The sequence below is a fragment of the Anabrus simplex genome, chromosome 1, assembly GCF_040414725.1.
Source record: "Anabrus simplex isolate iqAnaSimp1 chromosome 1, ASM4041472v1, whole genome shotgun sequence".
Taxonomy (NCBI): domain Eukaryota; kingdom Metazoa; phylum Arthropoda; class Insecta; order Orthoptera; family Tettigoniidae; genus Anabrus; species Anabrus simplex.
In genome coordinates, this window is record NC_090265.1 from 1,435,137,629 (window position 1) to 1,435,150,963 (window position 13,335).

Sequence of the window (13,335 nt, forward strand, 5' to 3'; positions counted from 1 at the left end):
TAACTCGAACCCTGTTTATACATGGCATTAGTTAGAATTGCTTGGATGAGAAATCCTAGAGAACGGTCCTTGTAGTTAAATTCTTTTCATCCGTATAATATTAAAATTTAAGTTATATTGAAGCACCTAGTTTATGCTTTTGTTAACATAATGAATGTACTGTATTATTTATTTACCTTGAAATAAATTAATTCATAACACCATAGGAATTTTGCAGAATATTTCTCATAAGTGAGCTTGAAATATTTTGTCATAAGTTAAACAATCGTGTATTTCAATTTGTAAAGCTAACTACATATTTTGTGTTTTCTGAGGTATTCCCTATTACCAACTCAACTATTCCCTCTTGTGGACATCTTTGAAAATTTGCACTTATTTCATGTTAGAAGTGTCTTAATCATGAACTAAGAACAACTTGCCACTAACTTGTGAAGCAGTTTTCCACAGTTGTGTTGTATAATTATTTAACTATTAAGCATGATGAACTAAAATCACAATATCTAACACATTGAGATAGAAAATGTCACTGCAATACAAATGGTAGTTCTAAAGAATTTTCACCAATTTGAAAGGTTTGTTTGATGAAATATTTAGTGACAAATTTGCTAACTTCTGGGCAATTTACTTTTTTTTTTTTGAGCAGAAACTTTGCTCTGTCACAATAATGTTAATGCACTGTACTTTTCTTCATCCATCGCAATGAAAACCATAGTTCAGAATTCAGAGTACTAGCCTACAGACCTCTTGCATGATCTGATGTTATGAAACTGCACTGATTCACATCCTTTTAGATGTCTTGGCAAGTGCTGCAACTACATCCAGCTCAAGGCCCCGTATATTTTCAGGCAACTCATCACCATTATCTTCCACTTCCAGAAAGTAGAGCTATTATTCTTCTGCTCTAATACAGTATAATGTACACAGTCACTTATTGATATTTAGCTAACATGCAAAATATATTATATCTTAAAATTGTGCAAGCTGATACGGTACATCATTCTCGGTAGTCTTACATTTTCTGCCATCCATCTTTCTAGATTAAGTCCTTACTTTTATTCCAGACTGTTGACCATAATGTGCTTTTTCTCATGAGTTATTGCCTGGAAGCAAATCATGAATGGTACTGTCTGCGAATACACAGAATATTTTTATCACAACGCTTATCTTTGTCTCTACTGGACCAATGTCATGTTTCCCTTCATACTTTTATGATTTTCTTGCAAATAATGCCATATAATCTGGCATTTCACTTCACTGTAGTTGCATTGTAACCCATACAATTGTACGAGGATGCACTAAGCCTCCAATCTCACAGTTAACTGTCCGTGTTTCTCCATTCACCACAAACAGTGCTTCATTAGCAGGAGTAACCATGTAATGACCAAATATCCCAGATGCTGCAATGGGTCGATTAGGAGCATCCCACTGAGCAAGCAATGGATGCATTGCTTTTCCCACTCCTGTGATCATTTCCACCTTGCCTGAAAAACAATAAGATTATTTCAAACAAAGCTATTAACAATTGATAAAGATCTAAGGGAAAGAGACTTAATGTTATTCCCACAAAAAGCCATGTATTTTCACATTAAGAAAGTGGCAAAAGTTTGTTATCTAGTATGATTTGGTATCTTTATTATCATACCCAATGAAAAACAACAATATTTGATCAATTCTCCTTGTACTCCAAATAATGTGTTGGGTATTCAGCCCGAAGACTGGTTTGATCTTTCACAGTTCTGCCAACAGCTGTCATAGATAGCCTAGGCCTCACTGAAGAGGCATACTAGGGAAATGAGAAGTGAGGTAGTTTCCCATTGCTTTCCTCACTGAGCCAGAAGTTGCTATTACATATCAGTCTGCCAAGCCCACTGAAATGCATGCACCAACTGACCCTATTGAGTGATATTTTCACACCATTCATAACAGGGACTGGCTGCATAAGGAATGGTATTACTGGCATCACTCATACCTCGGTCACCTTTATATTGTCAAAGCCAAGGATGAGACTGAGACAGGTCAATTAAAGTAACAAATTTATTCTAGCTCATACCAGAAGACATAGTGCACTGTAAACACCACATCTCACCAGCAAAGGCGTACTCCAAATAATATTGCATTGATTTTCAATTCTCCACATATTTGTCTAAAATTAATATTTCTTGTATGGGGTATAATCTAATACAGAAAGGTATTCATTTATGTTAATTTCATTTCCATGGAATGTAAATGTTGGAGGTCCTCCTACTGGATGTTGGGGGTATTCCAACTTGATATTGAGGGAATTTCTATGGACAAATGTGTTTTATCAAAAAACCTGCTGGAACATAAAGCAATCATAACTGTTTTAAAAGAAACATACACACATGAAGAGCAGAACCTACTCAGTAGAGGCTGTATTTCCAGGTATACACCAGTGGGTAATCTTCATCATTCCCAGTTCGGCATTGACACCTACGCCTGAAGTGACATGTCAGATATCGCTATTGTGAGCAAGCATTCAGTGGAGGCATTATGATACTGGTGGTGGAACTCAACAAAGTGCCAAAATCTATAAACCATCCAGTGCACAGTAGCCTACTCCAGCACTGCCAGTGTTACAAAATCCTACACTGCTTGTCGTAAACCTCAACAGTCATAGCCCTGACTTGGGATATGATAATGAGGACAACGATGGCTGCTGACTGTGCAAAGGAAGAGAGCGGAACTTAATGTTAGTTGTACATGATGTCAAAAATAAAGGTACCTGGAGTAGCGAGATCACATCATATCTTTACCAACATCTCCTGTCTTGGAATAAATACAACAAATCATTCTCCATGATTTTCTGCATAGCCTACACTACCTGTTGCTAATCTCTTATGGGCTTTACATCCTAGTCTCCTATTGCAGCCCCTGTTCACTGATGGAACTTCCAGAACAATAACTTGGAGAAGTTCAAAGATGCACTCAATTGCCTGTTCCTAGAGGGAAAAAAAAAAAAAAAAAAAATCCTAAAAGCAGTTAACCAAGCAGCCAAAACCAGGATCCCCGGAGGTTGCCACAAAGTGTAGGCCTACATCCCTGGATGGAGCTGAGAGAATGAACAACTGCTTGAGGATTTCCAAAGAATTTGTCATTGTGCTATGGCAACAAAAGTACTGGAGGCAGTCAACAAGTACTGAAAGAAGATATGATTGGAAAAGGCCACAGTGCTGGACTCCACATACTTCAGCTGAAAAGTCTGGGCTTTAATCTGCAAACTAGAATCAGCTCTACCTCCTGAACCAAAAGCTGGCACAGTATCATGTAATATGATAACAAACCATTAGCTTTAAGTCTTCAGTACGATATACCAGGTAGTAAGAATACAGCCCTTCAAGTTAAGAAAGATCTTACTGCCATTAGAAGGAAGCTCCTCTCCAACAATAAATTCTCTAGCCCATTTATTCTCAATGAGCTGGAAACAACAACACTGAAACTCTTAAAATGCAGAAAAGCAGCAGGCTATGACAACCTATTCCCAGAATATTTTGTGCATGCTGGACCAGCCATTAAGACCTGGCTTCTTGGCCAGTTCATTGAGATTGTGAGAAAGGGGAAACTTCCAAAAGCATTCAGAAGGCAATGCTATTGACCATCTGGAAGCCTGGTAAGGAGGTAAATGCACCAGAACTCTTCTGATAAATTTCCTGAACATTACATATAAGCTCCTCAAAAAGATGATACCGGTACTCTTCTGCATTCAGAACACAATCAACACCATTGTATCCCTGGAGCAAGGTGGCTTCCACCCTGAAAGAGAATGCTGTGAACAAGTACTGACAATGACGACCCAAATCAAGGTGGGATTCTGAGAAAACTGAAGACTGGTGTAGTGCTTGTGGATTTGACTGCAACATTTGGCACAGAATTGTGGGAAGAACTTCAGCTGAAATTCACACAAACTGTCTTTTGTATAAGCCTGACTGATCTACTGAGTGAAATAATTGCCAAATTATTTTGAAGTCCATAACAAAAGTCAGATTAGCAGGTGGCATACTCTTAACAACAACCTCCCACAAGTATCAGTTCTGTCTCTGATTCTTTCAAACTTATGTGTGACAGATCTTCCCGTAACAACTTGCAAGTTCCTCTATGCTGACAATTTAGCCATGAACAACCAAGGCAGTACCTTTGTAGAATGCAAGATGCCAGTAACAGCGGACCTGGAAGTCCTGAGAGAGTACAGTACTACAAGAAGTGGTGCCTCAAGCCCAACCTATGGAATACTGAGGCATGCTGCTTTCATTTGTCCAACCAAATGACTAGGATGAAGATTGCTCCCCAGTTTGGTGGAAGTGCCGTACCTTACAATGCCAATTTCAAGTACCTCGGATTAACACTCAATCACACCCTGTTTTATCAGAACACCTGGAAAATATGACAAAGAAGTTAAAGACAGAGTCATCTTGATCAAAACACTCAACGGATCGTTGTGGGGTGTGTAAACTACAGTCCACAAAACTTTTAGTGATACTTCGTTTTACGGGGCTGAGAGGTAAGGAGGGAGCTACCCCAGTTCCTGTAATACTCCAGCTGAATGGAAATGAAATCTGAATTGAATCGATAGTATGATTGATCGATATAAATTTTCTAAACCGTCATTTCCGTGTAGGAGTTCTAGGTTATTCCTGTGATGTACTTTGATTCTGCTCACTCATGTTCAAGCTTAACCTATATTTTGACTTTGCTGTATAAATAACAGTATTTAAAGTGCTGCAATTATACTGCCAGATGTCTCATGGCGATGCATAATCGATTCATAATTTTTACATCAGAGGTTGCCAATACGAATCTCAAAGATAACCGAGGTCTTCCGATTCAGCACTAGGGAGCAGAAGTATTACTAAAAGTTTCGCGTACTGTAGTTTCCAAAAAGGTGCAACAATGGTTCTTGTCTACCCTGTTGTCAGGTCAAGCACCTCTGTTTGGTTGAATAGTACACATATCAGAGAGGTTGATGTGCAGTTAAATTCTGTCATGGGAACTACCATTGGGACTCCGCTTCTCTGGCTCTCGATTCTTTCCAATATCTGTCCAGTGAATATTAAGCAGCAAGCAGCATTTTTGTACTGATGGAAAAAGGGTGTACCCTTGCAAACCAACCTGCAAAGCCTTCCAGTAAATGACTGAAATCTAGGAGGAGGCCAAAGCATAAAATGGCACGTAGGCTGTGGCCAAATTTCCATGGTGATACTGAATGGAAGCAACAGTATAAGGACAGCTACCCAAAAAATGGCAAGCTGGTCACCAATCTCATGCAGAAGCTTCCCATATTTAGAACTCTCCCAAAAGATGTGGTGTCAGCTAAGCATATTCAGGATAAGTCATGATCTGAGCCATGCCACTCTACACCAATAGGAACTGTGGAGCGACTTCTTGTGCGACTGCAGGGCCAAGCAGACCACAAGATATAAGACTCCCAAAAGGAATATTTCCATGATGCCTACACATCCTACATGCAGCTGGTGATGTTGCTGTCTACTGGCTGAACACCCTTGAAATGACTCTAGTGTATAATTTGAATGATTTGTTTCTTGATGGTTTTTGTTATTGTTTACTGCACACAAGATAAAAAATAAATAAGCAAGGCTAAACACAACAGCAGCACCAGTATGCTGGATATCAACTTGTATTTACAGCAATGGAGACTGATGATTAAAAAAGAAAACTGCACAAAATGTTTTATCACAGCCATGTCTGTGCCTTGGTGCAGGACAATAGTAAGCATCATCATGGGCAATTTTGAGTTACTGGTGTTTTCTGAATGTGCTCTGCATTCTTCCATGTGGGATATCCTAAAATTGACAAAACTGCCTTCGTTGAGTGATATCTGAAACCATAAAAAAAATACTGCTTGCATTTCTTTCGTGGGTGTAAGGCAATGGTAAATGCAATTACAATGGCTAAAGGTAATAAAAGGTTGCTTCTTGAAGAAGGTATTGAATCAGAATTGGAAAACACTCCACCAGGGATGATTTGTGATATTAAGAGTGATTCAGGCTTGGCATGATTCATAAGACGCAGAGGACAAATCAATATCTTAATAAGTTACTGTCCACAGATACAAGAGATGTTCGTGCCCATAATGTTTCTATGTATGGAACCCTCATCAGGATTAGTTGATTCGAGAACTGGAAAAAATCCAAAGAAAAGCAGCTTGATATGTTCCGAGTGATATCCGACAAAAGAGTAGTGTTACAAAAAATGTTGCAGAGTTTAGGCTGAGAAGACTTAGGAGAAAGAGGACTAGCAGTTCGATTAAATGATATGTTCTGAGCTGTCAGGAGAGAGATTTCATGAAATGACATTAGTAGACAAATAAGTATGAGTGGTGTTCTTAAAAGTAGGAAAGATCATAATATGAAAATAAAATTGGAATTCAAGAGGAAATTTGGGCAAATATTTGTTTATAGGAAGAGGAAGGTACTGAACTATTTTACCAAGGGAGATAATTGATAAATTTCCAAATTCTTTGAAATTAATCAAGGAAAGACTAGGTAAACAACTGATAGGGAATCTGCCAACTGGGCGACTGCCTAAATACAGATCAAGGCTCACTCACTCACTCAATCACTCACTCACTCACAATGAAGCAAAAGTATGAAGATCTATTGTCTTTATTATGTACTAGCAAGATACCCATGCTTCGCTACGGTTTTAAAGTGAAAATGATTATTCAAAGTTTTACATTTTGGAGAGTCGACTGTCAGCTAAGCCTGTAAAATATGCCCTCGGTGCGCATGTCAGTGGTTTTGGGGGAATGATTATTTATTTTCTGATTTGGGGAATGATTATTTATTTTCTGATCTAACACTCATTTGAACTCCATACAGAAGAATTTGAATGATTTAAATCCTATCATTTAAAATCTGGGATATAGAAGCGACCAACCTGTGAAATTTTGATTTTGTACATTGAACAGTAATGGTGGAACGAACACATTTTTAAGGGGTGAATGTTTTTAAATATTTATTAACCAATCTTCATTTTTAAAAAATAAGTTAGTGTCTGAAATTGTTTTGGAAGAATGGATATTGCGGTTTTGAGAATCAACCACAATCCAAAACTCTCAGGGGAGAAATATTTTGAAGTATATGTAATTTTACACCTTGTACATAAATGAACACCCTTCTCGTATAATTACAACTTTGTACGTTAAAGGGTTTTTGAGGGATGAATAATTTTGTTTATGGAGCTAACTTCGTTTAACACTTTAGGGTAGGAACGTTAAAGAATATTTCATATTTCACACCTATGATTTGGAATTGGTATTTTGTCTTTGTACCTTAAACCATTTTGTAGGAAGGAATGAATATATTTTTTGGAGATCTTAAGACCCATTTAAATCTCTGTGCAGTTAAATTTGTTTCAAACCTTCTGCTATTTAACACCTAGGATATCATTGAAATTTTAACTTCATATTTCCAATGGTTTCTTATAAATGCATATATTTGTCATCATTCCTCAATCCCAGTTAAAACCCCCTTAGGGGTGTATTGTTTTAAGTCCACTTCTTACTTGTATTCTCATAAAAATAGTTCAACTCCTTTTACACCTCCTTATGTTGATTCAACCCCCCTCTCCCACCACAATTTTCTCGTCCATACAATCCTTTACTTTTGAGGTGTAAGCACCCTCAACAAACAATTCAACTCATTATTTTTCAATTAACTTATCCCCCTTAATTGGATTTTCCAAAAACAAAAGAATACGTGTTTAAAGGAGATTCCAAATACAAATTTTCATGTCTGCATCATCTTCAATTTTTGAGATATAAGTATCCTTATTAAAAGAAATTCAACCCCGTTTACAGCCCTTTTTACAACCCCCACCCCCGAAGGGTTTTCTTAAAACAAACAATACGTGTTTCTTTATTTTTAGAGGAGATTCCAAATACCAATTTTCACATCTGTAACATCTTCAGTTGTAGAGATACCAGCATCCTACTAAAAATATTCAACCCTTCTTCAGTCATTTTACCCCCTCAAGTGTTTTTTGAACAAAAAATACATGTTACTTAATTTTAAGAGAGATTCAAAATACCAATTTTCACTTCTGTAACTTGTTAAGTTTTTGAGATATGCTATAGATATGCTCATTTTAAAACCCCTTTAACACTTCCCCTTAAGTGGATTTTCAGAAAACAAATTATGCGTGTTCCTTTACTTGTACGGAAGATTCCAAATATGGTACCAATTTTCAAGTCTGTATCATGTTACGTTTTTGTGATATATCGCAGATATACTCATTTTAAAAATTCATATTCTTTGTTACTCTTGTTTACCCCCTCTTAAGAAGATTTTCCAAAATAAAAAAATACATGTTTCTTAATTTAAAGAAGATTTCAAATACTAATTCTCAAGAATGCAACATCTTCAGTTTTTGAGATATAAGTATCCTCATAAAAAATATTCAACCCCTTTTACCTTTTTTCACACCCCTCAAGTGGATTTTCTGAAAACAAAAGCATACGTGTTTCCTTATTTCTAAAAAAGGTTCCAAATACCAATTTTCACGTCTTTAAACTGTTAAGTTTTTGAGATATAAATACACTCATTTTAAAAATTCACTTGCCTTTTCATCCCCTTAGAGAAGGAATATCCAAAAATCCTCCCTTAGGGAGCACCTACATTGTAATATAAATATATCTTTGAAATTTCATTTCTTTATGTCCATTAGTTTTGGCTCAGCGATGATGAATCAGTCAGTCAGTCAGTCAGTCAGTCAGTCAGTCAGTCAGTCAGTCAGTCAGGACGTGTTATATATATATATATATAGATAGATGTGCCACCTGTGTATCGTTAATTTTACACAAAGATCTCAGTTGCTGAAAATGAATGACAGTGAATGAGAAAGTCAAACTTTACATCGGTATAGTATGGTACAAACCCAAATAGAAGGAGGGAGGGTAAGAGGGATACCCAGACTAAGGTGGTTGAAAACGATCAAGAAAAGTATAATTAAAAGAAACCTGGATTGGAACACAGTTGAAAAGGAACAATTGTGGTCAGATAGAGGTAGAAGGAAAGGTGCCATAAACATCCCAAACCAGCAGGAGCTGTCCAAGGGAAATGGATAATGATGAGTATGAAACAACAATTCAATAATATTAAATATGCATTTTATTGAAGGACAGTGTTTTATATTAGATCTCATCAAGCATGGAGAAAAGGAAGAACTTCACTTTTTTTTAATCCTATTCTACTTACTTCCGGGTCTCATTTCGAGAAATTGATAGTTACGAGGGTGAATCAGAAAGTAAGTTACACTTCCAAGTTATTGCTGTTTATGGAACCACCTACACATAGGCAACATGGATGTGACAACATACAATGTAAGTTCATTTTTCCACATGTTCCCCAAGAGACTGCAAACATTTCTTGGAACGGTCATCCAACTTTTCGATTCCGGATGCGTAGAAATCACCTCCAGCGCTCCAGCTGCTTTCACCTCCTCATCATTTTGGAATCCTCATCCACCAAGATCCTTTTTTCAGCTTACTGAACACATGATAATTGCATGGCTCTAAGTCTGGACTGTATGGAAGATGTTGCTATACCTTCCACTAGAATCGCTGCAGCAGTTCGGACGTTTGTGGACCATGTGAGGTGTTGTGTTATCATGCAACAAAATCACACTGGTGCTTAATTTTTCCTGCCGCTTTTCTCTAATTGCCTTTCGCAATCGGTTCAATGTTTGACAATATGAAGCCGAGTTGATTGTCATGCCTTTCAGTACAAATTCCATGTGCACCATACGCTCCATCTCAAAGAACATTATCACCATTACCTTTCCTGTTGAAGGCTGAACCTTGGCCTTCTTTCATGGTGGTGATGTGGTGTGCACCCATTCCATCAAAGTTCTCTTTGTTTCAGGGGTGAAATACTGGACCCACATTTCATCCTCTGAGATGATTCACTGCAGAAACTTGTTGCCCTCCACAGAATACCATTGCAAAAATGCCAGTGACGATTGGAAACGTTGTCCCTTGTGAACATCAGTGAGCAGATGTTCACATGATACAGCTTAAGAAATGCAACAATGTAGAACACATTGCCACACAAAATGTTCGGCATGCTGTCAATTTTCTGCAGTATTATACACTGATGACCCCATCCACACAGTCAATTGTTGCAATGGTACTGGACACTGTGGGCCTGCCTTCGCAATATTCATCTGTGGGAACCGTGCGACTGGCGTCAAATTGCTTATACTACTTTACAATACCTGGGCAAGAAATTCCATGCTCACCACATACAACAGTGACTTCACGATGAATGTCCGTGCAATTGAGCTGTTTAGCCCATAGAAATCTGATCGTCGCACGCACCTCCAATTTGGAGTGAACATCCAGTTGACGCGCCATTTAGCCTAGCTCGGTCTGCACATACAACACAATGGGATACCACACCAAACTTCCTATCAGAGGTGTCAGCAGTTACTGTAGCTTGCTCCATATTGGCCACGGTCACGACACATAGCGTGCTCTCATGGCGAGCTAGTGTAACTTACTTTTTGATTCACCCTCATAAATTTACAGCTACATGGCCTGTACCACACAGCTAATTTGTTGGTTGCACCAGCAGAACACTGCTATCCTAACAATAGACTAGTTGTTTTCAAAACCCAAACAGCATTGTTTCTCAGTAGAAAGGGAAGTTGTCTTTTTCTTTGCTAGAAACTTGTGCACTTTAATCAGGTGAACACATTTAAAAAGAAATGCCCTTCATCATTGCTTTGATCCTTGAGATGGCATTGCACTGTTAACAAGATTTATACGACTGGTGTCTGTTTCAGACCTGCTGACCCAAACCTTACCTGTCTTAGGTTCTAAAATCCTATATCCTTTCACATCGTCATCATACCCAATAAGAACACCTTCTGCTGTTTTTCCATCCCATTCCTTGCGCTTCTGCTTGGGAATCAAAGAATAACTCTTCGATCCAAAAACCTGTAGATCTAAGATCAGGTTTCACTTCCTGTGAATAACTCAACTAGAGGTTTATTGATACTCCAACAACTTTTTTGACTGATTTTGCAAGTAGGCTGCTACTAATACAGCTTCTCTCCAGTAATGGTTGTCCAATTCAGCATCAAATAGTAAACATTTCACAGAATCAGTTACTGATCTGCTTTACCTCGCTGTAATGCTGTTCTGCTAAGGAATACAGGGAACGCTAAGCTGATGTTTTATGGCCTCTTTCTACAGTAACATCTTGAGTTCTTAACAAACATATTTCTTGCCATTGTCCATGTGAATGGACATTAGTTTTCTCCAAACTTTTGTTGACATCTGTGTGATAACATTTGCATATGATGCCTAGTCATCTTTGGATTTGACTAATCTCACTATACTATATTTTATTTAAACAAAATTCTTTAAAAAAGAAAAAATTCTAGAGATACACCTATTCAAAACAATATCAAGACTATCTTGGGTCAGGCTGTGCTGAGTAGCTCAGACAGTAGAGCGCTGGCCTTCTGATCCCAACTTGGCAGGTTCAATCTCTGCTCAGTCTGGTGGTATTTGAAGGTGCTCAAATACCTCAACCCTGTGTTGGCAGATTGACTTGCACAACATTCTGGCACCTCAGCATCTCCAAAAACCATAAAATTAGTTAGCATGACATAAATCCAATAACATTATTGGTATTATATCTTGTGTCATGACCTAAATAAGGGTTGAAACATGTTCTAGTTTTTAATGAAAATGAAAACCTACAACCTGTTTTCCAGTCATTGACCGGGTCAGGGATGGAATGAATGAAGCAGATATAGGCTGTTAGTACGATGGGGTCACCACTCCCAAAGTGATTTATTAATGAGTGATAGATGCTATGAAATGAGAATGGAGAGTGTTGCTGGAATGAAAGATGACAGGGAAAACCGGAGTACCCGGAGAAAAACCTGTCCCGCCTCCGCTTTGTCCAGCACAAATCTCACATGGAGCGACTGGGATTTGAACCACGGTATCCAGCGGTGAGAGGCCGATGCGCTGCCGTCTGAGCCACGGAGGCTCCCTAGTTTTTAATATGACTATTTATTTTTAAGATAGTCTTGATATTGTATTGAATAGAAATAAATACCTTTAAAGAATTTAGTTTAAATATTGTTAAGTCAATATGGAACCAAAGATGAAATTCATTAACTGCAATCATATCACTACGGCAAATCTCGTGTAGCTGTCGATTAGTGTCAGAAAATATCTGTTGCTACTAGGTGTTGCCGCTTGGATAAGCCTCATCGGTTCTGTTTCCTTTAGTAATGCATCTGAAAACTTTGATTTAATTACTTTTCCTTTAATACAATTATTGCATATTACCTTATTCGAACAAGAAGATACTTGAATCCCTGTGGCCAATTGTTCTTTGACCAACTGCTTAACTGCAGCCAGATCCATGTGCTCCAGTCAGTGATGCCATAATTGTAGACATTCTGTTTCTCTTGCTATGTTAGCTACCTGCCTTGGAGTCACAGTAGTCAGAATAAATTATCATGACTTCTTGCTTCAGCAATGGCCCACTGTTCTTTGTAGATTCCATGAATTCTTCTCCAAAATTATACGATGACGGTATTTTGCAATCTTATCTCTTTGATTTTCCCTTCTGGTAGATTACAGTACAGTGGTCCTTAACCCACTCCAACTATTTGTACTGATCAACCATCAGTCAGATAAATAGCAGATTTTTACATCACGTATACTTGAAAAGAATTTTGCTTGCTAGTCGTATGAGTTGTTGCAGTAGTATCAATGCACCATCCTTCGGTTTGTGTGGTACTGTATTTTGCTTATGTTGTATCTTCACATAACTCTGTTTACTTTATACCTGGACTGATGATTTGGTAGATTCTGTATCGCTTGACTTCTTTCATTCCCCTTTTTTTAACTAATGACAATCTGTCTTTAAATGGCTGTGTTTTTGACAAAAATAACATATTCAGGTCTCTTTAGAATTTTAATTTTGTTTTTCATTCTTTGTACCATTGTGTGATCCTTTTTTAAAAATCATGACGACAAACCTTACTTGAGCCAGTTTCGACTGACTGTAGTGCTATCTTCGAGTCGCCATTTCTCAACTCACCTGCTTTCACAAGACTTTAATACTTGTCAAGCCCGTCTTTGATACTTGTTGAGCATTTTTCCAGTTTTGTATTTCACAGTCAAATTTGCTTTGTCATGACCTTCAAGCACCATAATGAGTTCTGAGTATGCTTCTGGAAGGGTTCACCAATAACATCGAGATGATTTTGTAATTCTCGAGGGGCTTACCTGACGCATGCAGCAATCTGACCACTTCCATGATGGCATCAACA

At 37.9% G+C, this 13,335-nt stretch overlaps 1 protein-coding gene across 1 annotated transcript in view; it reads right to left on the bottom strand.

The window, feature by feature from the left end:
• Window positions 1-939: 939 nt before the first annotated feature.
• The window catches only part of LOC136860311 (follistatin-related protein 5), a 707,690-nt gene continuing 695,294 nt past the window's right edge, over window positions 940-13,335 (bottom strand). The window contains exon 16 of the mRNA XM_067138749.2: window positions 940-1,481. Coding sequence (XP_066994850.2) covers window positions 1,252-1,481 — 230 coding nt within the window. The 3' untranslated portion in view covers window positions 940-1,251. The remainder of the gene's footprint in view (window positions 1,482-13,335) is intronic.